Source organism: Gopherus flavomarginatus, chromosome 25, assembly GCF_025201925.1.
Source record: "Gopherus flavomarginatus isolate rGopFla2 chromosome 25, rGopFla2.mat.asm, whole genome shotgun sequence".
Lineage (NCBI taxonomy): Eukaryota > Metazoa > Chordata > Testudines > Testudinidae > Gopherus > Gopherus flavomarginatus.
This window is the reverse complement of record NC_066641.1, coordinates 14,962,142-14,987,371: the sequence shown is the minus strand read 5'-3', so window position 1 is coordinate 14,987,371 and position 25,230 is coordinate 14,962,142. Positions and strand designations below refer to the sequence as shown.

Genomic DNA, 25,230 nt, shown 5'->3' with positions numbered 1-25,230 from the left:
GTCCACTTCTCTGCTGCCCTGTCCCAGACTTTCCCCCTTTGGGCTTCCCTCTGTCTTGCTTCTAATAATTCCCTTGCTTGGCAATTTACTTGGTGTTACGACCTGGGAATGTTCTTGATGTTTCCTCTGAATACTGTGGGGGTTCTGGCTCACTGGTCCCCTAGAATGGACCCGGCTGAGGGGTCCGGTTCGCTGTATCTACAAGCTCTGTTTTAGACCCTGTTCCTGTCATTGAATAAACCTCTGTTTTACTGGCTGGCTGAGTCACGTCTGACTCCAAAGTGGGGGTGCAGGACCCTGTGGCTTCCCCAGGACCCCACTGAGGCGGGCTCGCTGTGGGAAGCGCACGGAGGGGCAGAGGATGCTGAATGCTCCAAGGAGAGACCCAGGAGGTGAAGACGTGTGAGCTTCTTGCCCTGAACAAGTCTGCTCCAAGGGAGAGGAGGCGCCCCAAAGTCCTGACTGGCTTGGTGGGGAGCAGTTAGAGAGCATCGCCCGGTGACTCCGTGACACTTGGTTACACCCCAAGAGCTGTTGTTTGGGCTGATCAGTCTGGACTTGTTTCTCGCACCTGCTCTGGTGCCAGCACAGGCTCCGCTGACTCCTTTATTCAGTGTTTGTGGGCACATGGCCCTGGCTCTGGTGCTCGCTCTGCCAGGTGTGACTCCCCTATCTATTCCCTATTCCAGCCTCCTGCTGCTGTTCGATGCTCAACACAACGGGGAGTTCCCCCACTGGGTGTGTGGCACCTTACAGTGCAAAAAGCCCTTTTGGAATGAAACTCCTGCCTAGTGGTACAACCCAGCGGCAATAAGAGTGGCCAAACTGGGCCCATGGGGGCTAGGGACTCTGTCTTTGCTTGTTTGTTTGTCAAGCACCATGCACATTGCTGAGGCTACCTGCAATAAATAATCGGAGGCTGCTGGGAGGGGAATGGGCTGCAGGAGGGTTCACAGGTTGCTAGGTGCCTTTAGAAATAGTGTTTATATTCTGTAGCAGCACCCAGAGGTCCTGGGGCTGGCCGGAGCACCTTGGTGATGGGCACTGAACAAACATACATGGAGAGACAGAGCTTTCCCTAAAGAGCTCACACATGCTATGAAATGAGCCCAGAGCAAATAAGCAAATCCCACTCCCGTTCCCCACATTCTGAGGGTTGGATGTTGTGATGGAGTAGGGGCTATCTGCATGGGGGATGGGAGAGCCGGGGAGGACTTTAGGTGAGGGACAGGAGCTTTAAGCCTGTAACCTGAGCCAGGTAGGGGGGAGGGGATTAGCACCTTGGCCTGGGAAGCTGGACAAAGGAATCGGCCGGCTGGAAGAGGGGCAGTTCAGTTTCGGTTTTGGGCTGGATGAGGGTGTCACGGAGTCACCGGGCAATGCTCTGGAACTGCTCCCCACAAAGCCAGTCAGGACCTTGGGGAGCCTTTTTTTCCTTGGAGCAGACTTGTTTAGGGCAAGAAGCTCACACGGCTTCACCTCCTGGGTCTCTCCTTGGAGCATTCAGCATCCTCTGCCCCTCCGTGCGCTTCCCACAGCGAGTCCACCCCAGCGGGGCCCTGGGGAAGCCACCGGGTTCTGCACCCCCACTTTGCAGTTAGATGTGACTTAGCCAGCCAGTAAAATAGAGGTTTATTTGATGACAGGAACAGGGTCTAAAACAGAGCTTGTAGATACAGCGAACTGGACCCCTCGGCTGGGTTTATTTTGGGGGGCAGTGAGCCAGACCCCCAGGCCTGCCCTCCACCCTTGACCCCAGCCAGCTCCAGACTAACAACCCCTCCCAGCCCCTCCTCTCTGCTCAGCCCCTTTCCCCGGGCCAGGAGGTCACCTGATCCCTTTGTCTCCAACACCTTCAGCTGGCACCTTTGCAGAGGAGGGACCAAGGCCATCAGTTGCTAGGAGACAGAGTGTCAGGCATTTAGGTGCACTGGCCCTTTGCTCTGCCAGATACTTAAGAACTGCCATGGGGACACTGAGGCACCAACACAGTATTCAGAGAAAACATTAAGAACTTTCCCAGTTCATCACATCTCTCCCCCCTTCGAGACCGAACTGAGCGAGGTCACTCCAGCCAGTGACCTGGGGAAGTTCGAACCCACCAATGTTCCCATGGATGCCCCAGCATCTCTCCCATTCCTCGGTGTGAGTTACACCAGGACAGTCCAGTCTCACGCCCTCCCTTAGGTCGGGTGTGCTTGATGGCACTTGCAAGCCGCATGTGGGAAGGTTTATGCAGCTTGAACCCTTTTGCTGTCCCCAGTACCCCTGGGGTTCAAACTGGGACGGGGTCTTCTCCCAGCACTCTGGGCTGCAATTCGGGCTCCCTTGGTTAAGAGCCCCCATCTTGGCGTTGGCCAGCTCTGGGCTTGGGCAGCCACTTCCCACTTTGTGGCCCAGACACAACACCTCTGCCATCCCCCCTTGCACTTACCAGCTTTTAATGTCAGTCCCACCTCCTTGAGGCAGCCCAGCCCCCTCTTCACCTGGGACACCTGTTCCTCCCAGGTCTGGCTAAAGATGCACATGTTATCAGTGTCTGCCAGGGCCATGTTCTCCATCTCCCTCTGCTTGTTTAGAATCTCCCCAGGCCTAGGCATGGGGTGGGCATCGGACACTGTGATGGCTTTAAGCTTCTGATAGCCCCCATAAAACCAGATCTTCCTGTCTCCCTTGGGGATCAGCCCCACGGGTGAGGCCCATGGGCTGTAAAACGGCTGGATCCCATCTAAAGCCAGCAGGTCCTTGACCTCTCTCTCCAGGTTTTGGGCTGCTTTCCCAGTGACTTTGAATGGGGAACACCTGATGGGGAGATTGGCTCCCACCTCAGGGAAGAGATCCCCCAGGGAGTCTTCCCCCTTTTCCTTTCAATTCTTTCTTTCCGGGTCCAGGGGTTCCCTCACTCTCCTCCCATCCAGCAGCTTGAACGGGAAGAACCCTGTGGATTCCTGGGGCACCACCAGCTGCCTTTCGATTTTCCCCAGTTTTACTTTCCCTTTGGGAGCCCATTTTTGGTACAGGAATTTTTTTTCCTGCAGGACTCTGTCCCTGCAGCCTTCCCCACGGGGGTTTGCAGCGCTGTGGCCAGCAAGTTCCCTCAGCTTTTTCAAGGAGGGATCCTTTTGCAGCTTGGTTTGGGATTTAGCAGCTGGGGCAGGGAGTGGGACCTGCTCCCTTCCTGCTGTGTAATTACTTTCCAGCAGCACGTTTGGACCAGGCAAACCTGTTTGGCAGCTGACCTGCCCTGCCTGGGTGTCCCTGCACTTAGCTGGGGTTTCAGCTCCTCCCATGCTCAGCACTGCCCTTGCAGTCCCAGTGGGGCCAGGCAGCGAGCTTTTTGCTCTGGTTACAGCATTAGAGCCAGCGTGAGCCCCCTCTCCGGTGTGCAGGGGCGCGGGGAGCATCTCTCCCTCCCACTCAGCCCCAGGGGGCTGGTTACAGGTAGGCAGGTATCCTGAGCCCAGCAGCCCCTCCTCCCTGCCAGACAGGTCATTTGCATTTTCACTGACCATTTTCATTCTAGCCAATTGGTTTTTTGGATTTGAATGCAAACCCTTGGCCGTTACAGGAGCGGGGCCTGGATTCTGTTCCATGGGGAGACAGTCACCCCCCAACAGGGCCTCCCAGCCGATATCCTGGAGAACCCCAACGACCAGCCAGCCCGACCCCTCCTGGGTCTGCACAGGGATCTGGGCCATAGGCAGGGTGAGGGGCTTCACCCCAGGGAATTTCACCCAGGTCCCACAGTCCCTCAGCATCTGGGGCTGCACCACCACAGTTCTCTCTGTCCCAGGGTCTCGCCCCCACGGGCGTGTTTCCCCACTAACCCCTGGGCAGCCCCCTATGTCTCTCTGCTCCACCATCACCAGTCCACGCTGCTGCTGCTTCTCCTGCAGCTTTTCCTCGGGCTCTTGCTCTCTCTCAGGCTCTGCTCCCATCCCATCCGTCTCCAATCTCCTGATGGGGAACCCAATCGTGAAGACCCTTGTCTGATTGGGGACCAGACTCCCAGGGATGGCTGGAGCATCAGCCAGGTGCTCTCAGATCCTCTTGTAGCCCCATTTGGGCCAGGAATCTGCTCCTCAGAGCGGTCCTTCTCCTTCAACTGCATGATTAACTGTGCCTTGGTGAATTTTTCCACGCGTAACCCTTTTTTTGTGCACAGGATTACAATGTTTTTTTTAAGGAGATGGTGATAGACCATTACTTCACTGTTTTTAAGTGGCTCTGGACTCACAGGCCTGTGTGCTCTTGGCTCCCCCATGGTTTCCAGGAAGAACCCCTGGTGTGCCAACCCTTCTCGTGGTCACCACCTCTTTGCCAGGGTCGAGCTGCAGACTCCTCCGCCCCTGAGACTGCTCGCTGCAGTTCTCAGGGGGACCCTGTTACTTCAACAGTCCTTTTCGCTGGTCACACACTCCCAGAGGTTAACTGCCCCCTGAAACCGTCCCTCTCTGAGCCTTCAGCACGCCTGGTCCTCATTATCCCTCCTTTGTTTTACTGCTCCCCAGTCACTTACTGCAAGCAGCGCCATTCACGGGGTGCAGTACATCCCACCGCTGCCACCAGTTGTCACGGAGTCACCGGGCGATGCTCTGGAACTGCTCCCCACAAAGCCAGTCAGGACTTTGGGGAGCCTCCTCTCCCTTGGAGCAGACTTGTTTAGGGCAAGAAGCTCACACGTCTTCACCTCCTGGGTCTCTTCTTGGAGCATTCAGCATCCTCTGCCCCTCCGTGCGCTTCCCACAGCGAGTCCACCCCAGCGGGGTCCTGGGGAAGCCACCGGGTTCTGCACCCCCACTTTGCAGTCAGACGTGACTCTCAGCCAGCCAGTAACACAGAGGTTTAGTCGATGACAGGAACAGGGTCTAAAACAGAGTTTGTAGATACAGCGAACTGGACCCCTCAGCTGGGTCCATTCTGGGGGGCAGTGAGCCAGACCCCCAGGCCTGCCCTCCACCCTTGACCCCAGCCAGCTCCAGACTAACAACCCCTCCCAGCCCCTCCTCTCTGCTCAACCCCTTTCCCAGGCCAGGAGGTCACCTAATCCCTTTGTCTCCAACACCTTCAGCTGGCACCTTTGCAGAGGAGGGGCCCAGGCCATCAGTTGCTAGGAGACAGAGCATCAGGCATTTAGGTGCACTGGGCCTTTGCTCTGCCAGATATTTAAAAACTGCCATGGGGACACTAAGGCACCAACACAGTATTCAGAGAAAACATTAAAAACTTTCCCAGTTCGTCACAGAGGGGAATTCAGGGGATCCTATGCTGGACCCAAGCACCCTGAAACTCCAGAAGGACTCGACTGAGGGGTCCTGCAAGCTCGGCTGTAACCTGCGTTCCTGTTGTCCAATAAACCTTCTGTTTTACTGGCTGGCTGAGAGTCAATGTGGGTCCCAGGAAGAAGGGTGCAGGACCGGACCCCCACACACACTCCGTGACAGATGTGCCAATCACAAATGTGCTGTAGGTAGGTTGCTCATGATGGCCAGATAGGGTCAGAATCCAACAGTGTCTCATCCCCTCAAAAATCTCCTTCCCCATGGTATATCCCTCCCCGCTGGTTCTGAGCTGGATTTGGTGTAGAAAGGTAGGGAAGCCCAGGATGCTCTGACTCCACTCACAGGATCAGGCACAAACCCAAGCTCAGCTGGTCACTCAGTTTGCCTTGTAAGCAAATTGTCCTTTTCCATCCCTAACTCCCACGTTCAGCAAATGCCACATTTCCCTCAGGCCTCTGCTCCCATTCCTACATTTCCTGCCCGCCTCTGCTGCCTTCTCTCCTGCTGTTTAGGACATTAGGTGTTTTCCCCTCTTCCCATCCCCCTTCCCTTCCTCTTTTAAGGTCATAATTTCTTTCACCAAAGACTTGGAGAGCCTCCAGCTCTCCCTGTGTAGCTTTGCTTTTGTAACAGCTGGGCAGGGCTGGCTCCAGGGCTGCAGGTTGGCTTCAGGATTTATGGTATCTCTGAAACCTGCATGTTGCCAGAATCAAAGTGTTTAATGCATGCTCCAGCCCCTGAGCAGAGCTGACCCAGGTGACTATCTCTGGCCTCATCCTGAGGTCTGCTGCCCCTTCATACCAGGAACAGGGGAGAACCTGAACTCTGCATAGCGATGAGGGCTACACCCCTGACTGGTTAAGACTCCATGTCCTGTCTGTGCCACCAGTTTGGCGGAAATGTCAAGCACTTTGGAATTAAAGTTCCTCAGGCGTTGGGCAGGGAGGGGGCTTAGACCCCTTAGACCCTTTCCTGTAATGGAGGAGGTCTGAGCTGCCAGTTCTGCCCCCTTCCTTCTCCGGAGCCCCTTTCCCAACCCCAGAATCATTTTCAAATTCACTCCTTCTAGTGGAGCAGGGCAGAGTCCCAGCAGATAAAATGTCCATCTCCTCTCGTGGCCAGGTCAGTGGCCCACTGGGCTCTTTTAGCAATTTGTCCCTAACTCTGGCCTGTGGCATGGTCCTGCCTTGTGACTTGATCCAAACCCTCATGCAGAGCCCCATCCCCTCGGCAGGCAGCGGGGACAGGCCCTGGCTGGGGATGCTTGTTGCAAGGTGGGTAGCAGAGGGATGGGATTGGACAGGCTGGAACTGGGAGAAGAGCCCTAGGAGTGAGATGAATAAGGCAGTGCTTTTGCCTGTCTGGGGAGCAGGGCTGCCTGGCACCTGGCACCCACCATGTCTCAGCTGCACTCTCATGATGGGCACTGGCCTTCAGTGCCGCCTCCTGGCCCGGGCTGCTGTGGCACCTGCCAGCAAGCAGCCTCTGCCTCCCGTCTCGCTGCCCCAGCCCCCAGCCCAGAGTGGCAGAGACTCAAGGTGAGGGAGGGCCCCCCCTCAAGGTGAGGGAGAGCCCCCCCAACACCAGCCCCATAGCCACTGCCGCTGGCTTCCCAATCAGCCCAGCAGCACCCCTTCCAACCCAGCTACTCCACCCCTGCACCTCCCCAGCCCAGCACCATCTACCCATCACCAGCCCAGCTACCGCCAAGCTACCTCTGCACCAGTGCAGCCCCCCCAGCCCTGCTCACCAACCCCAGTTCTGCACCAGGATGGGCCTTATGGTAATAGAGACTGAGGCCAAGCCCTATTCAACAGCCATGCTTGTGGGACAGCCATAGCTAAGAGCAGCAGGAGGTGCAGCCCCACCTGCTGTCTAACCTCCCAGGCCACAGAGAAAGCTTGAGTTCAGATTCTCTCGTAGTACCCTCCAGGGTCACATTGCTTCCCACACAAATGACCAGGTCTCCCTGAGAAAAAGCTGGCCTAGGACCTTACACTGCTTCCTTTGCAGGATCAAATTCATCTGGATCTGGAGCCTCAGCAGCCCATCGTTCCCCAGCTGCCCTGAAAATCACGCTTCCTCCTTGGACAATGTATCCCAGATCTTGGGAAGGAGCCTGCTCCCTTGGGACTAGGGAGGGACGAAACTTATTTCCATGTCCCCTTGTCACTAACATCCTTCCAATGATGAGCCCTGATGGTCTCATTAGCTTCTAGCCCAGCCATGGCCAGTGCTTGGCCTTTGTTTCCTCCACTCTATAGTTCACTCCCTGCATTGACCATTCTTAGCCATGTAACGGGTCTTTCAGCTCTCCTGGCTTCCTCTGCATCATCAGCCCAATGTTCGTTTGTGCTCTAGACAGTGGAAGCTGCTTCGCACCCTGGTATGTGATACAAAATAGTGTGCAGTGTCCCATCCCATAATATCACAGCCATGACACCCGTGAGTGGCTTGCGGAGGCCCCCGCTCCCACAGTCTGGCTCTACCCAGCACCTGTCAGTTCTGAGCATCACATTCATTTAAATATTGAACAGCTCACATGTCTCTTTTGTGGCTTGTGATGACTCATGTGCTCCAACACTGGAGTAACAGCCTCGTGCCCCATCTACTATTCTGCTGATCTTCAGACATCCTGCTTTTACAGCCAGTATTTACCAGAGATCACTGTCCCCAAAGCTGCTCACTTTATCCCTTATTCCTTTCCTGTTGTTGAACTACCCACAAGGTCTGGAAAGCAGAGTGAGTAGGAGTGACTTAGCTCACAGCCTTCTGCAGAGCACCAGACTCTCACAGCAGCCAGATCAGACCCTCAGGAGAGGTCTCAGGCTACAGGGCTTTATGTATCTGATGTTCTTGAAAGGCACTAGCCCATGATGAGGACTGGCTAACCTCGGTGAGATCTCACAGCCGCCGTACAGCTTGTGCTTTCTCAAGGCAGGGATTTAGTCAAAGCTTCAGGCCACAGCATGTTTTTAAGGTTGACTTATAAATGGCAGCAGCACACACTCAGGCTGTGGAATTCATTTCCAGGGGATGTTGTGAAGAAAAAGTATAGCTGGGTTCAAAAAAGAATGAGATAAGTTCATGGAGGACAGGTCCATCAATGGCTATTAGCCAAGATGGTCAGGGACGCAACCCTAGCCTCCGACTGCCAGAAGCTGGGACTGGACGACAGGGGATGGATCACTCAGTGACTGCTTGATATGTTCATTCCCTCTGAATGGCCACTGTCAGAAAACAGAATAATGAACTAGATGGACCATTGGTCTGACCCAGTACAGCTAGTCCCGTGTGCTTACGCTAAGACTCGGTGCCTTCAGCCTTCATGAACACAGGCAGTGCAACACAGCTGCAGCAGTTTAAGAATAAGGCATTTGAGATAACTTTGGACCAACATCAAACTTCATTATTTTCACCTGAGCTAGTTAGTACTCAGTATTTATTACCGTTATCAGAGGAACAGAATTGGCTCTCCTTCCACCTGCCTCCCTCATGCGACAGACTGGATTTAAACATGTTATTCTAAAAAAGACTAATACAAATTCTAACCTGGCAGCGTACTGAGACAGTTATGTTTCCCTTTAAAGACACAGCCCCTTGTAATAGTGAAGTTGCTATATAAAAAGCTACACAACATCATTAACAGATGGACTTGAAGACAGATCTCCATTATTAAAAATAGATGTTTTTTCCGCAGAGTAGTCACTCTGGTGCATCAGATTCATTTCTCCTACCACGTAAAGACCCTGCAGTCCATAACTCTTAGATACAGCCCTTGTAAGCAATGATAATGGTGATTAAGTTTATCTTTTGATAAAGTTCTGTCATTAGAAATGAGTTTTAAGACAGATCTCCATTATGCAAATGGGTCATCTGGGCAGAGTAGTCACTCTAGTGCATCATATTCACTTCTACCACACAAAGACCCTGCAACCCATAACTCTTACAGTCTCGTCAGATTTTGGAAGCCATCATAGGTGAACGGAGGGAGGATTGGTAAACATGAGGCACTTTTGGACAGGCAGGCAATATGGTTGACTTCACATACACTAGAGTCCTGCTCACTGGTGAAAAAGACGCCATCAGGTGAGTATATGGAAGGGTCTATGTCATAATAATTGTAGGGTCTCAGGAAAATGCTGACTCCATTTCCCACAGTCACTGTGTTGGGAATATCCTCAGCATGTGGGATGTGAAGGAAACCAGTTGTTATCCAGGCAACCAAGTCCTGGGGAAGGGAGAGAGTGTCACATAACTTGGTTATTTCAGGAGAACATCCATTGGGGTCACATACTGGGGCAGACCAGTAACGTCCGAGGACAGAACCTGGGCCAAAGCCTGCAAATGCCACCTGCCGGGCTCCCTCTTTAGGAGAGCGGCTTGAGCAATGGAAACATTTTCCTGACATTTTCCCCCTATTTGTTGCAATTTAAGATTTTTCAGACTTTCCCGACCAGCTCTGCTCATTCACTCTACACACAACTCAGTCACATGGACGTCACAAGGACAAAGAATGAACAGGTGCTAACTCGGAAGAGGGGAAACATGGAGTGCAGTGAGTTGTTTTTCCTTCCCCAAGACTTTGCTTTTGTCCCACAGAAACCAAGAGTCCTGTTAGCAATGTCTGTCTGAGCCCTGAGCAAAAGAACAGGCCTCGTCTGTGAGAGTCCTGGGCTGTGGATAGTTCTAAGACTGAGTGTAATACTCGGCACACTGTAATACATGGCCCCAGTACAAAGAGAACCCAACTCACCTCGTTTACAATGGTCTCATTGTTTATGAAGTCAGCAAAGGCCACAGTGGGCGTCCAGGGGTCGTTCTGGTTGTAGATGCTGCTACTGGTTGGTTCCTCCTCTTTTCGTTTGGTGACAGCCAGTTTGTACCTAATGAGAGAAGAGAAAGAAGGCAGCCACACAAGACAGGGACATTTAAAACCCGATTGGGAGAAATATACTACAGGAAACACTCTGCCCTGGCCCCACCTGGCAGGCTGGACGGGGGCATGGGCTACATAATGAAGCTTCCATCTCAAGCTTCTATGATCCTAATGTACACCTCACAAAACCATTACCACAACATTCAGCCCTGCAGAAACTCCAGAGACTGGTATAGCAGGGTGCCAGTGAGGTGCATCAGCAGAAGGGGAATGGCTGTGACCTGAACTGGAATAGCAGGTACCTCACAGGTCATTCATGACTGAGACGCACTGACTGAGCTGTGGCCAAGGGGTGAGGCAGGACTGGGAAAACGGAGGGGGCTTCAGGCCACAGGTAAGGTGCACTGGAGGAAGTGTGTGGCAGCAGGGTTCAAAATGAACCATTGAAGTAGAGAATTCAATCAAGGTTTGCAACAGAGGTTTGGCTTTAAACTCCAAGGAGTGGGCAAACAGCTGATAGGGCATAACTAAGGCTACCTTTATGTCACGGAATCCGTGACTTCCAGAGACCTCAGTGACAGTCTCTGCTTCAGCCCCACGGGCTGCAGGACTCTGAGTCCCTGGCAGGGTTCCAGCAACAGGAAGGCCCCTGCAAAGTTCCAGTGACAGGTGACAGGCTCCTGAGGGGGCCCTCCTCAGGGTTCCAGTGACCATGCAGGAGGTGGGAGACACCTCGGGCAAGTGGCTGGGGTGTCTTGTTTTCTCTTTGGGAAATATGGTCACCCTGTATTTCCCAACTGCTACTGGGGGAGGGGGAAACCCACAGCTCCCAGCCACCACGGTGGTGGGGGAAACCAGGGAGCTGCAGCAGCAAAAAATCACAGACAGGTCACGGCTTCCCTGAATTTTTGTTTCTTGCCCATGACCTGTCCATGATTTTTACTAAAAATCACCATGACAAAACTGTAGCCTTAGGCATAACTCCCAGCGATTGGTAAGAGGGAACATGACATCCTTTCATTAGAGCGTACAAGAGCCTTTGCCCATGTCCATTCCATGGGTACCTGAACCATGAAGCCACTGGACACCTAGGCACCCACAGGTGACTTGTGTATCATCATAAACTATGTGGTAACATCTAGCTGAAAGCTGCCTACCTCCCCCAGCTGATAGCTCTCTCCATCAAACTGGTTTCTGGCAGATGTTCCCCAGTGAAGCTAACAATCTGGATCCTGTAGCCACGCTGGTGGCCCCACTTATTTTCACTGTTGGCTGCAAAATAGATGTATCTGGGCATGTTTGAATGGAGCCGGAACGCAGCCTTGTCCTCTGTGTCCAGGACTGCTTTGGTGAGCCGTGGACGCTGTATCTGGTGCTCTGGACTCCAAGGAGCCTGCACAGACTCAAATGCCATGTCATGGGCCACCACAGTATTATTCACCCCTAAAAGACAAAGAAAAATACCACTGAAGAAATCACTTCCTGTACTTCCTAGACAGCATATGCATTCTCACCACCACCCCATCCCAGAGACTCTGAACAACATGGGTTCTGCATGGGGCCATCTCCATGTCTGCAGCTCTGTGCCCAACAAGCAGTCCCACGCCAAACAAGCGGCTAAGTCCTTCGCAGCAATGACTGCAGTTGTGATGAGTGGCTGAGATGCAATGAGATGTGGCCGACTCCATCATCTGGCTCCCGTAATCACCTAAGGTGAAAATCATCCTTTGCAGAGGGTTAAGTAGAGCCTAAGAGGTGCATAACCCTTGTGCTAGCCCCTGCACTCTCCTCAGATGACAACGCAGCTACTGTAATTAACAAACATTACATATACAATAGGTCAGTGGTTTTCAACCTTTTTTCATTTGCAGACCCCTAAACAATTTCCAATGGAGGTGCAGACCCCATAGTCTGTGGCCTTCCAGGTGTCCACACATCACAGGTTGAAAACCCTGCAACAGAGCAAGTAGAATATTTCTGCTCATGATTTTGCACCTTCCTAGAAGAGAAGGTGACCTTGCAAAGTGACGGGGAATGAGCAGCACCTCTCAAGAACTAGGCGATTCCATGTAATTCAGGGCCTTGCAGGGAATGAGTCTGAGCAGTAAGGGTCAGGGAGGGTGGCTTTTGTCATATGTGACTTCCAGGGATTTAGAGTGGCATTAGGATCTTTCTATGATATTATCTGTCCCTTTCCCAATGGTTCTAACTTTCTGTTCACTTTTTTGACTGTCGCTGCACATAGTTCCCTGAAAACATCTGCTCTATCAACAATGACTCCAAGGTCTCTTTCTTGAGCAGTAGCAGCTAATTTAGACCCCATCGTTTTGCCTGTATAGCTGAGATCATAATTTTCCAATGTCCCTTACTTTGCACTTATCAACACTGAATTTCATCTGCCAGTTTGTTGCCCACTTGCCTAGTCTTGTGAGATCCCTTTGTAACTCTTCACAGGCAGCATTGGACTTAACTATCTTGAGTAATTTTGGATTGTCTGCAAATTTTGCCACCTCACTGTTCACCTTGTTTTCCAGATAATTTATGAGAGATCCTGGTCACGTACATATTCATCATCCACCGCCAAAAAATAATGCTTCAACTTTTTCCAGGCTCTATGAGGTGGGGGAAGAAGTCACAGGAAAGGCTTCAACTATGAAGATGGACAGAAATATTCTTCAGCAACTAATCACAGCCTATGAAGCCAGCAGGACTGTGAATTTGCAACAGATTTTGACATGAGTTAATGCCGATCCCTTTGGCATTAGCACAGGCAACTGACGGTCTAAGAACAGGCACAAAAGCAATATTGGGTAATGTACTGACAGCCAATGTCCACTACCCACCAACAGTTAACTCTGCTAGGAGGAGCTGTCTTGTGATAGATGCATAAGATTTGGTACAAGCCATAGGAAAGCCCTCCAGGGCCAAAACATTTGGAGACCTTGTAGACTCGTTGGTAAGAACAGGCCTGGGGCAGACTTTCACAGAATAGACATGCATTTGGCAGTTACTGCGAAGAATATATTAAGTGTTGTACAAGGCAAAAATGCACAAGAAGTACTAGACCCATTTGAAGAAAGGTGGAAGGCAGATACGTGCCTCTCCCAAGTAACTGGATGAATTTCATTGCACTGCCAGAAAATCAGGAGGCTCCTGCAATATTTTTATCTGAGTAACTAAGACTAGTCTACTAACAAATTCAGTGCATGGACATGAGGTTGGTAAGGGCCCATGGGAATAAGATAATCGAGATGTTCACGAGAAGGAGTCCCAGGAACTTTCCAAAAACTCTGTGAGCCAGGAAAAGGTGGTTATAAGTCTCTGGTTCTCAGTTTGAGTTGCTCTGGCTTCTTCTGCTTAGGCAAAGTGAGTTTACTTGAGGCTTTCATTGAAAATAAATTTCAGTGCAGCTACAGCAGGTCTGAGCTTACCTGCCTCTACTTACCCTCGGGAGGATGGATGCCAGAAATCAAACCCACAGCTCTATCCAGGTTGGATTATTTATTTGTATCTTTTTATTTTAGGAAACATGTTGTCCTCCTCCAGTAATGCTGGGGTTGTTTGCTCCTCCTACAGACAGCAGCTTTTGTGTGAAAATCATCCATGTGGCTTTTGTCACAAATGGAAAATAATGCCAAGAAAATCCCAGTCAGCGCCAGGCAGCTGCAGCCCAGCGGGGTTAGTGCAGAGTGACTTGCAGTCTCACATCCCAGCCTGTGTGGGGGTGACAGGCGCCATCTGTGCTATACCTTTTCTAAGCGCATAGCACAAGGAGTTCAAGCAAGATGCAGCAGAGCTGCCTTTCTTATTCAGGGACAGGGCTGGCTCCAGGCACCAGCAAAGGAAGCAGGTGCTTGGGGCGGCCAATGGAAAGGGGTAGCATGTCTGAATCTTCAGCAGCAATTCGGCGGCAAGCCCTTCGCTCCAAGAGGGACCCGCTGCCGAATTGCCACCGAAGAACGAAGCAGCGCAGTAGAGTGCCGCCAACCACGGCTTTATCTTTTTTTTTTTCACTTTGCTGCTTGGGGCGGCAAAACAGCTGGAGCCGGCCCTGTTCAGGTATCACAGCTGTCAGCTGCCCTGAGAGAAGGAATCCAAAGCTCGGGGTTAGAGGTGCATGTGCGCAATACTGTGTGTCACAGGGATGGGGCAAAACATAGTCCTTCCCTTAACGGTGCTGCCAGAACACTGGCTGTGGTCAGCTGGACACAGAGGCGGCCTGTTACTGCAGAACTTACAGCTAAAGCCTGGCTCATTAGGGGTCGCTGACGTATAAGCAACCAGACTGAAATGGCCCCTGGAAAGAGCTAGAACGGCACCCAGAGAGTGGCTAATGGGATGGCATGGGCAAGAGTCTTCTCCTTTGTCTGGGCCCCGAGCCCTTGCTGAGCTTCCTTGGCATTTCCGAGCAGCTGCGCCAAAGGATGGTTAATGGCCAGGACCTCTTTTCCAGAGCACAGAGGCAGCCAGGGAGGTAACTACTTGGTCCCCAGTGGGATCTCCCTTGCAGAGGAACTCAAGACACTCCATTAGTGCATGGAAAAAACCCAGGGTGCCTAATCCCTACACTGGTGTAAAGGCAGGAGTGAAGTCAGTGGGACTATGCCTGTGTCAAACCAGCACTCAGTTACCACAGTGATGGGCTGCAGCAGAAAACCCTCCAATAGAAACTAATGCCAGTGAGCGGGGAAGGCAAGAGGGGCTCAGCCTGGCCATTATCTAGTGGTTACCCCTCAAGCCTTGCCCCAGTATAGCCACCTAGGGGCAATTAGTGATCCCAGCTGGGTGCAATGGAGTTGGAGCGACTCAGCACAACTGCAGAGGACCTACTTCCCCAGAGCTGAACTCAGCTGACAGGAGCAGACCCAGGAGAGCGGAGCTGGGAGTGTCCCCCCACCCCAGGAAGGGCCTGCTAAGCAAACTGAAGAAGACTGTGGGGACAGAATTGATCCCTGTGGGAGGCCCTGGAAATGAGGCAAGATCCAGGGAAGAGCTGCAGAGGAAGTAGGATTCTCCTGTAGAGAGAAATCCCCAGGGAACAAAGTAGGCTCCAGGGTGGGGAGGGCTGAGATAGGCTTTGTAAGTGAAAGCAGAAATCTTCAGTAGCCCAAGGGGGCAGGTGAATTATTCGGGTTTGCTTGGCTTTTCACTTGGACCTTGTGGTTCCCCTGAAAGGGGCTTGAACTTTGTTCCTTGGCCATGGAAGGCCTGGTGAGAAGCAGACAGCCTGCAGGCAGCGCTGGAGCCGAGAGTACTGGCACTATTACACGTGGATGCAAGGGGGGATGCTCCAAGGGTGAATGTGCCCCACTGCATCTGTAAGCGCTTCAGGGGAGGGGCTGTCTCATCACCACATGTTCATACACCGCCTAGACACAGGGTCCCGTTCCCCCAAGAAGCTGCTCCTGTGGCCCTTGGATCTGCTTTGCAGTAAGCAGCAGCTGAGCCTGGAGCCGTGATGATCCCCGCGTCCTGCAGAAAGGCACGAACTCCATTTCGGCTCCGGCACAATGGGTCTCCCTGCTGAAGGACTGAGCATTGTTCAGCAAAGGCCCTGCCAGCTTCCAAGGAGCGTGAAGAACATCACAAGGCAGGATCTCAAACAAGCTAGAGTTGAGGGTTGTCAGAGAGACCTGAACTGACTGGCAGAGCCCCAGCAACCTCAACCCCACGCCAGCGGGACTCCTGGGGCTCTGCAGATTAGAGAAGAGTTCATCTCTAATTTGATGCGTGCCCCATTCCCAGGTGATTGGGTTGCTGGACTGATTGGGGGAGGCCTGGTGGGTCACCACCTTAGAACTGACCAAAGGCTCCTGGCAACTTTCCACACCTTTTGGCATCTTGGAAGGAAATGGCTCTTCCCCCATACAGCTCATCGTGTTTCTGAATCCTGCTCCTCGGATTACACAGTTCTGCCTGAAAGCCTGGACCTGGATCTTTCAGCATTGTGGCTAGCACGCTTACGCGTGCCAGCAAGTTAAAGAAGTATGGACTGGATGAATGGTGGATAGAAACCTGGCTAGATGGTTGGGCTCAAAGGGTAGTGATCAATGGCTCCATGTCACTGGCAGCTGGTATTTGGGGCCAGTTTTGTTCAATATCTTCACAACTGATCTGGAGGATGGCGTGGACTGCACCCTCAGCAAGTTTGCAGATGACACTAAACTGGGTGGAGTGGTAGATATGCTGGAGGGTAGGGATAGGATACAAAGGGACCTAGAAAAATTAGAGAACTGGGCCAAAAGAAACCTGATGAGATTCAACAAGGACAAGTGCAGAGTCCCGCACTTAGGATGGAAGAATCCAATGCACTGTTACAGCCTAGGGACCAAGTGGCTAGGCAGAAATTCTGCAGAAAAGGACCTAGGGGTTACAGTGGACGAGAAGCTGGATATGAGTCAACAGTGTGCCCTTGTTGCCAAGAAGGCTAATGGCATTTTGGGCTGTATAAGTAGGGGCATTCCCAGCAGATCGAGGGACATGATCATTCCCCTCTATTCGGCATTGGTGAGGCCTCATCTGGAGTACTGTGTCCAGTTTTGGGCCCCACACTACAAGAAGGATGTGGAAAAATTGGAAAGAGTCCAGTGGAGGGCAACAAAAATTATTTGGAGGCTGGAGCACATGACTTATGAGGAGAGGCTGAGGGAACTGGGATGTTTAGTCTGCAGAAGAGAAGAATGAGGTGGGATTTGATAGCGTTTCAACTTCCTGAAGCGGGGTTCCAAAGAGGATGGAGCTCGGCTGTTCTCAGTGGTGGCAGATGATAGAACAAGGAGTAATGGTCTCAAGTTGCAATGGGGGAGGTTTAGGTTGGATATTAGGAAAAACTTTTTCCACTAGGAGGGTGGTGAAGCACTGGAATGGGTTCCCTAGGGAGGTGGTGGAATCTCCTTCCTTAGAGGTTTTTAAGGTCAGGCTTGACAAAGCCCTGGCTGGGATGATTTAGTTGGGGATTGGTCCTGCCTGGAGCAGGGGGTTGGACTAGATACGTCCTGAGGCCCCTTCCAACCCTGATATTCTATGATTCTAACTGCCGCTCTGGGGATTTATCAGATCAGCCACCCCTAACAGCAGCCACCCCTCTGCACTCGTCTTTTTTCTGGGTAGGGAAGATAAAGCCAGTGAAGTGCATTATTTACATCCATCCTGAGGCTCTTCGCTTGCCTCCCCAAAACTGCTTGGCCAGCCACCTGGTGAGTGATATTTGTTTGCATGAATCTTTCCTTATTAGAGACTCCAATGCTCTGGTTCACATGGCTATTGCCCCTGAAGAAAGCCTATGGACCAAAACCCCACGAGGCAAGCAGCAGAGAGGGCTTCTCACCAGGAGGGCACCAATCTTAAAAAGATGATGTTTGGCCTGAGGTACCAGGCACTGGGCATGTGGATGAGCCTGGGCTCAGAAATGCAACAGAAATAAGCAACCACGAGACAGACTCCTAACGGAGAACCTCCCTCTCCCTGTTTCCCACCAGAAATCTTATCATGCCATGTTGGACAAGGGCCATTTCCTTGTGAAAGGACAGGTGGTTCCCACTTCCTCCAGCTGGACATTCCACTGGACAAATGAAAATGCAGTTCGGTCAGTGGTCCCCTGTTGAACCAACAGCGACCCCATGGAAGGGCCTTGATGAAGTCTAGTGCAAGTCAGCCTGGGTCATCACCCTGGGCACTGCAGCAGGAAGGAGGAGACCTGGATTCTGGCTTACTTCAGTTACTCTGTGAGCTTGGTACTCTTGTCCCCTTAGTTTCCTCATTTAAGTGGGAACGATCTGGTTGACCCAGCTCTGCGAAGCAATTCAAGAGCTATGACTGAAGGTCTGATGTATATGCGATGTGTGCTCACTACGGCAGTTTGCACTAGAGTATCTCCCATCTGTCGCTTCCTGTCAGTCAGACTCTCCTCATGTCCCCAGCACCGGGAGCTCTCTGCCTTTCTGCCCCTGTCAAGTGGCTGGCATTCAGCAGGCTGGCTTTTCTCTGCAGAGCCCCAAAACTCCAGCTTGTTTGTTGCTGGGAAGGGTGCAGGGACTGCTGTTACCAGAATTCAGGCCAGAGCCTATTGCTGAAAGGAGCTGGTAGGGCAGACTTCTAACCTGTTCATCTGATGAACATTTGCAGGTCACGTGCAGAGCACAGACAGACAAGTGTGCATGATGCAGGCCTCTTAAACAACCTGCCCCAGACCCACCACACCTGAGCTTGCTGTGGCTGCTTCACCCTTGGCAAAATCCCAGAGGGCTTGTGAGAAATGGGTGAAACGTAAGAGGTGATTTAAAATCGGTTTGTGCAAGTGCTGTGCCTCTCACCGAGCCTAGGAGCTGCACAGAGCAGCCTCAGCACTAGAAGGTGAGCACCAGTGTCCAAGCCTGAGGGTCCTGTGACTGCTAGAAACTGATCTGCCAGCAGCTCATCTCCTGTAGGACTTACATTGGTGGGTTGTTCTAATGCTGCTCTCTGCTGGCTGAGAGTTGTGCTGCTGGGCGGAACCAGACAGTGGACCAGTTACACTCATGCCGCTGCCAAAGCTTATGCTCAAATAAATTTGTTAGACTCTCAGGTGCCACAAGGACTCCTGTTCTTCATGCCACGGCACTGACTTCAGCGAGTCAGCCACAGGTACCCAAGAGCAGAGCACAGGCTGCTGTATCCGCAATGTCTACATCCCCCTCTCAGCATTCGGGGATGGGGGGTACTGGAGTACAGGCGCCTGGGGGAGGGAGCTGCACAGCCTGTTAACATGGGAGAGGGGTATTGTAACAGCAAAGAGCTGAGCACCGTCTTTCAGCACTCCTGGGCGCGGAAAGGCCCTGTGCTACCGCGGGCCGCCCCCTGGGCAAGAGGAGAATTCTGATGGTGACCCAGTAGCTGCAGCTGGTGGGCTTCGTATTCGGGACTAGCTTGCACCTGCCATTAAGATTCTTTACATAAAAACCTCTTGGGTTTCCCATGCACGCTCCGGGCTGGAACATGCAGTGGACGAGGGTCCAGGAACGTGACCTCCCACCTCATCCAGAAAGGGAGGAGATGTTGCCTTTATACCTGTGTCCACCCACCCCGCGTTCAGTCTTGGGCTGTGCAACTTTTCCTGCAGCCCAGGGGACTGGCCTCACTTGCTGACAGCCCACGGTGCCTATCTACACCCTACGGCATCTTTCATGAGGTGGGGGATTGGCACTTTGGCCAGATATGATCAAAATGCCCAGTGGAGACTACAGCTAAAGAGGAGATCAGAGCTAGAGATTTTACTCTGGAGAAAGGAGGAGGGTAGATGAGACACCTCCGCTACAAACAAATATTATAATCAATCAATCACTCACTCTCTCTCTCACACACACACACACACACACACAGTTCCTGTCTTCCCTTTCCTAACACTACTTTTGGGATAGCCTAGGACTGGAACGTGGGCCTGGGCACTGTGTGTCAAACACAACACAAAGAGGGAAAACAGAGAGATGATTAGAAACAGAGAGTTCTGCATTACCAGCCCTAAGACAGAAAGGAAACCAAAGAGCCACAGCTGGGAGATAAAGACACCTGGGTCTTATCCAAATGAGTCCCAAGCAGGCGCTTTTGGTTACCTAAATCTTAGGGGATAAACAGCCTTTCCATGTAAACCTTCAGCCTACTTGGCCAATTCCCCCAAGCAGAAGGAGTTACAGAGAGTCGAGAGCAGACATCGCCATCGAGGAAGCTAATGCATGAGCAGCAGTAATGAGACCAGGGCAATTCTGGAATGTCCCATATTGATCTACAAAGGAAGCCTGTTCAGTGGTTGTCTCTAGAACTCTTCACTGTTTATCGGGTTTCAGATATTGATGAAGAGAGAGATTCCTTAACTTCACTTCCTTCAACGGTGGAAATCTGTAAAATGACCAGTATTCCCCAGCCTTGCCTTTGCTTTTCATGCCAGCTCAGGGCTCCATTCTCATTCCGAGAGGTTACCCAGCAGCTTCCCGGCTATTAAAGAGTCTGACCAGCAGCAGAGCAAGATAACGCTTCCTCGCCATAACCAGAGTGAGGGCACAAAAAGGGGCAGAGATAGAGAAACACTATTGATGGGGTATACACCAGGCAGGTCTCTCTGATACCAGAGAAAGGAGAAAAGCAGCACTCCAGAGTCCAAGAGAAACCTTATTTTGCAAATCTAAACGTACCTGGGAGGTGCTGAGATACTAAAAAGGATGGGAACAAAACTAGAAATAAAAGTTACACAGAAACCTACCTCCAACGTCCAAGTCCACTTTATAATTGATGGAATGGGTGTGCACCGTCCCCAGGGTGTGATCCCCAACCCTATTGCCATAGTCCAGACCGTCACCGTACAGAAAGGACGAAGTCATGTAGCCTGTGGCTTGGACTTTGGCCTCGATAGCTCCATTCTGGTAGAAGATGAAGTCCCAGACGTAGTCGTAGTTGCCCAGAGTGGCAATGGACCGAAGGACCAGAGCAGAGTTGGTCAGACCCCCGTAGTACAGGGACTGCAAGTTGGAGTAATGGCGCCTCAGCGGAGACCCAGAGTTCTGCTCAAAAATGCAGATGGAGTTTTTATGCGTTTCAGGTGTCTCTGTTTCAACTAAGTAGTGAGTGTCTACATAAGTGGCTGAATAGGGGCAATCAACCCCCCGGACTAAGGGGTACGTGAATCTCCCGATGCCAAAGCTCCCATCCATGTACCTGGTTGACATCCCTCCAGGACAGTTGGACCCATAGACAGATATAGCATCCTGGACACTGATTTCATAGACAATCCTCTCCCCCTTAAATCTGATGTCAAAGAGACGTATCCCCGTGTTCACATTCACCCCAAAGGCAAAGCTCCAGGCCCGGGAGACGACTTGGTTGTTTCGGACACTGTAGCGGGGCCCACGAGGCTCGTACTGCAGAGGGAACGGAGCCCTGGGGGGTGCTCGGGGCTGCATGGAAGAAAATCCCCCGTCGGGTGGGGCTCTCGTAACTGGGTCCACTTTGACACGGCCCTGCTGGAACTCGCTCTCCAGCTGCACCAAGTCCTTGTAGTACTGGCCGTTATAAAACACTTTTCTCACCCGCCACTGGGAGACGTTCAGGCTGCTGTGATCAACCAGCACCTCCAGCCCCACGGGGTGCAGGAAGTAGCCGCTCACGTTATGGAACAGAATAAACCAGGTGTTGCGGTCTCCAGACTGGAACCCCCGGGGGGCTGAGGTTAGTGATACAAAATTGCTCCCATTACAATCAAATACTTGATTCAGGAAGGTCGGGGCTGCTGAGAACGTCTCCCTCCGTAAGAAGATTTCAATCTGCTCATACTCCTTACCCAGCACCGGTCTGCGGTGGTACGGCAGCTTCCCGCCGTACTTCTGCACTGTGATGTCCTGGTGAGTCGTTGGCTTTGGCAGGGGACCCACCACGTACTCCGTGACATTCGGATCTGGTTGGTTTCCGAAATACACCACAGCCAGCGCCTGCCGGGGGGGTCGCCTGCCCCCACGATCCAAGAACCCCAGCACCTTGGCCTTGGTGGGGAGCTGCACATCGACGTAGTAAATGCAGTTATCAGAGGGGTTTGCATTATAGGCGTCTACCAATGGCACCCCAAGGCTGCGCTGCAGGTACCTCACCACTTGCACCATTTCTTCTGGCGTCAGATCAGCAAAGACCAGGCTCTGGTCGCTGTGCTTTCCCTCCTGGCTGCTCAGGCTCTGCTGTTCACAACTGGCTGGTTTCACTCCTCTAGTCAGCAACACACAAACCAAAGCGAAAATGGTGGCTAGCGCCAGAACCAGGAGGATGAGGACAGTTTTCAGGTTCATGTTGCTGCAGCCAGGAAGGCAGAGGAGCTTGAGGCTTCAGGAACCACTTCCAGAGTGGTGTTCCCAGCTACAGGCAGCCTGTTTAAGCTGCAGCTGAATGGGTTAAGTAGAGGAAACATGAGCTGTGGAGGCGAGGTCAGAGGAGGAGATCTGAACTTTGTGGGGACCAGAAAGGGCAGGTCTTCGCTATCAGCCCATCCAGCACGCTCTGTGTTACCGTGTAACTGATATGCAGAAGAGCAGTTACAGGGCAGGCGCCATTAATTGTTTGTTCAGACCAACTTCCAGAGGTCTGAACTATAAAAGATGCGATCCAAGCACTCAGCATCAGAAGCGGGGTGAAACCAAATCTACAAAAGGCTGGAGATTTTTGCTATAGTGCAGAATTCCATCCCTTCCTGACTCACTGAACTTGGACGGCTCCTGGAGCTCCTTTCTCATGAACTCTACGCTGCTGCTAGTTTCTGGTTCTCAGTCTGATTTGCTCTTGCATTTCCTTGGTAAGCAGGGTGGTTGTAGTGTTCTCTGAAAACGATTTCATCTTGACTGTGGCTCTGGATTAACCAACGCTCATTTGGGACGAAGACTAGAGCCTAGGGACACAGCAAATGTGGCGGAAGGAGCTAGGCGCTAAGTCAGGATTTGGATTTTAATGTGCACTCAGGCCTTGCCTACACAAAGGGAATCGACAGTGGCACAGTCCTCTAATGGAGCCATGAAGCACAGCTGATGCCAGGGGCTTATGCTGGGGTTTGCATTGGGGTAAAGTCTCTAACAGACAAGGTCCCGCCACCCCCCAATTCCAGGAGTCAGCATTTCTAGGTTGCTAACACAAAGCAGGTCCTTGTGGGATGGAGGGGATGCAGGGGATCCAGCTCCTACTGGTGCCATGTCTGGCTCGGGGGGGATGCAAAGTGTCTCTTTTACTGTTGCCTTTTTGCAGAAGCCATTTTAATTTAAAGACCCTCCCCACAATGCTGCTGCTCCCCTGGTGCTTTCCCAGAGTCCCTGCTGAACTGATGTATTGCTGAGTCGCAGCCCAAAAGACCAACCTTCAGAGAAGAAAACTGCGACCTGGTCTCTTAGCCCCATTGAGCTGAATGGGGTTTACCAGTGACCCCTGAGCACAGACACATAGACAACACCTAGTTGTTTTAGCCAGAAGATGGTGTGCACCATAGCACCAAACAACCTGGGTGTGTAGGACCTTATATAAACTCTCAAATACCCGTCCGCGGGAACTGCCGCTGGAAAACATGCCTGGCTGTCTCGAAGCAAGAGGAATTCAGCAGCCGCAATGAGACCAATTTGGGGTCCGAGTCTTGGGACCTGAACAACAAACGTTCCCAGAGATCAGGAAATGCTTAGCACTGCACAAGCGAAATCAGCTAATCCACAGTCGCTGGTATCCCTGCTTTACCCTGGGGAAACTGAGGCATAATGGGGCAAGGTGACAACCCCAAGGTCACAGGGAGAGGCCGCAGTTAGAACTAGCAAGACCCTGGCTCCCACCCCATGGCCTGGCAATTGACGGGTGTAAGAAAAACACACATTTCCAAACTGCTACTTTACACGTTTTTCCTGGACCAGCTGCCTCTTGCTGGGATTTGCATGGCTCCTGGGGTTTGTGACCTCCTCTGACTCCTCATTTGAATAAGTCAATAAACAATGTTGCAAGAGCTCTAAGAAAGTGACCAAGGATGCTGCCACTGGTCGTCTGTGAGAGTTCTGCATCTCGGGACAGCCCCCACTGCGCCGTTCTACAGGATCCAGGCAGTTCTCGACTTGAGCACGTTCGACTTACAACAAACAGCACTTAACAGCGTTTCTGAATGGACACCCTGATTTGACTTAACGACAATTAGTTTCAACTTTACGATGCTTGGTCCTGTAATAGAGTGGACTGCGGTTCCGAGTTAGGACGTTTCAACTTAGGACGCAATTTTCAGGAACCAGTTGTGTCATAAGTCTGAGGACTGCCTGTAGTACGTAGTAAGTGAGAGGCACAAGAGAGAGAGAAACATCACCAAGAGACCTACCTCCAACGTCCAAGTCCACTTTATAATTCATGGAATGGGTGTGCACCGTCCCCAGGGTGTGATCCCCAACCCTATTGCCATAGTCCAGACCGTCACCGTACAGAAAGGACGAAGTCATGTAGCCTGTGGCTTGGACTTTGGCCTCGATAGCTCCATTCTGGTAGAAGATGAAGTCCCAGACGTAGTCGTAGTTGCCCAGAGTGGCAATGGACCGAAGGACCAGAGCAGAGCAGAGTTGGTCAGACCCCCATAGTACAGGGACTGCAAGTTGGAGTAATGGCGCCTCAGTGGAGACCCAGAGTTCTGCTCAAATATGCAGACTGAGTTTTTATGCGTTTCAGGTGTCTCTGTTTCAACTAAGTAGTGAGTGTCTACGTAAGTGGCTGAATAGGGGCAATCAACCCCCCGGACTAAGGGGTACGTGAATCTCCCGATGCCAAAGCTCCCATCCATGTACCTGGTTGACATCCCTCCAGGACAGTTGGATCCATAGACAGATATAGCATCCTGGACACTGATTTCATAGACAATCCTCTCCCCCTTAAATCTGATGTCAAAGAGACGTATCCCCGTGTTCACATTCACCCCAAAGGCAAAGCTCCAGGCCCGGGAGACGACTTGGTTGTTTTGGACACTGTAGCGGGGCCCACGAGGCTCGTACTGCAGAGGGAACGGAGCCCTGGGGGGTGCTCGGGGCTGCATGGAAAATCCCCCATCGGGTGGGGCTCTCGTAACTGGGTCCACTTTGACACGGCCCTGCTGGAACTCGCTCTCCAGCTGCACCAAGTCCTTGTAGTACTGACCGTTATAAAACACTTTTCTCACCTGCCACTGGGAGACGTTCAGGCTGCTGTGATCAACCAGCACCTCCAGCCCCACGGGGTGCAGGAAGTAGCCGCTCACGTTGTGGAACAGAGCAAACCAGGTGTTGTGGTCTCCGGACTGGAACCCCCGGGGGGCTGAGGTTAGTGATACAAAATTAGTCCCATTACAATCAAATACTCGATTCAGGAAGGTCGAGGCTGCTGAGAACATCTCCCTCCGTAAGAAGATTTCAATCTGCTCATACTCCTTACCCAGCACCGGTCTGCGGTGGTACGGCAGCTTCCCGCCGTACTTCTGCACCGTGATATCCAGGTGAGTTGTGGGCTTTGGCAGGGGACCCACCCCGTACTCCGTGACATTCAGATCTGGTTGGTTTCCGAAATACACCACAGCCAGCGCTTGCC

At 52.1% G+C, this 25,230-nt stretch overlaps 2 protein-coding genes across 4 annotated transcripts in view; both read right to left on the bottom strand.

Annotated features, from left to right (window-relative positions):
• LOC127040436 (membrane primary amine oxidase-like) overlaps positions 1-25,230 on the bottom strand; it is a 36,064-nt gene that overhangs the window by 9,889 nt on the left and 945 nt on the right. The window lies entirely within an intron of this gene.
• LOC127040442 (membrane primary amine oxidase-like) lies at positions 8,670-25,228 on the bottom strand. Of its 3 annotated transcripts, XM_050934596.1 has the most exons (5): positions 24,869-25,228; positions 20,393-21,257; positions 11,319-11,604; positions 10,039-10,168; positions 8,670-9,513 (listed from the first exon to the last, which is right to left on the bottom strand). In XM_050934596.1, the coding sequence occupies exons 1-5, from the start codon at positions 25,034-25,036 to the stop codon at positions 9,229-9,231; spliced, it is 1,734 nt and encodes a 577-aa protein (XP_050790553.1). In that variant the 5' UTR covers positions 25,037-25,228; the 3' UTR covers positions 8,670-9,228. The 3 variants fall into 3 exon arrangements, with proteins under 3 accessions (XP_050790553.1, XP_050790554.1, XP_050790552.1); XM_050934597.1 differs by lacking the exons at positions 20,393-21,257; positions 24,869-25,228 and adding an exon at positions 24,002-24,022; XM_050934595.1 differs by lacking the exon at positions 24,869-25,228 and having other exon boundaries at positions 20,393-22,569.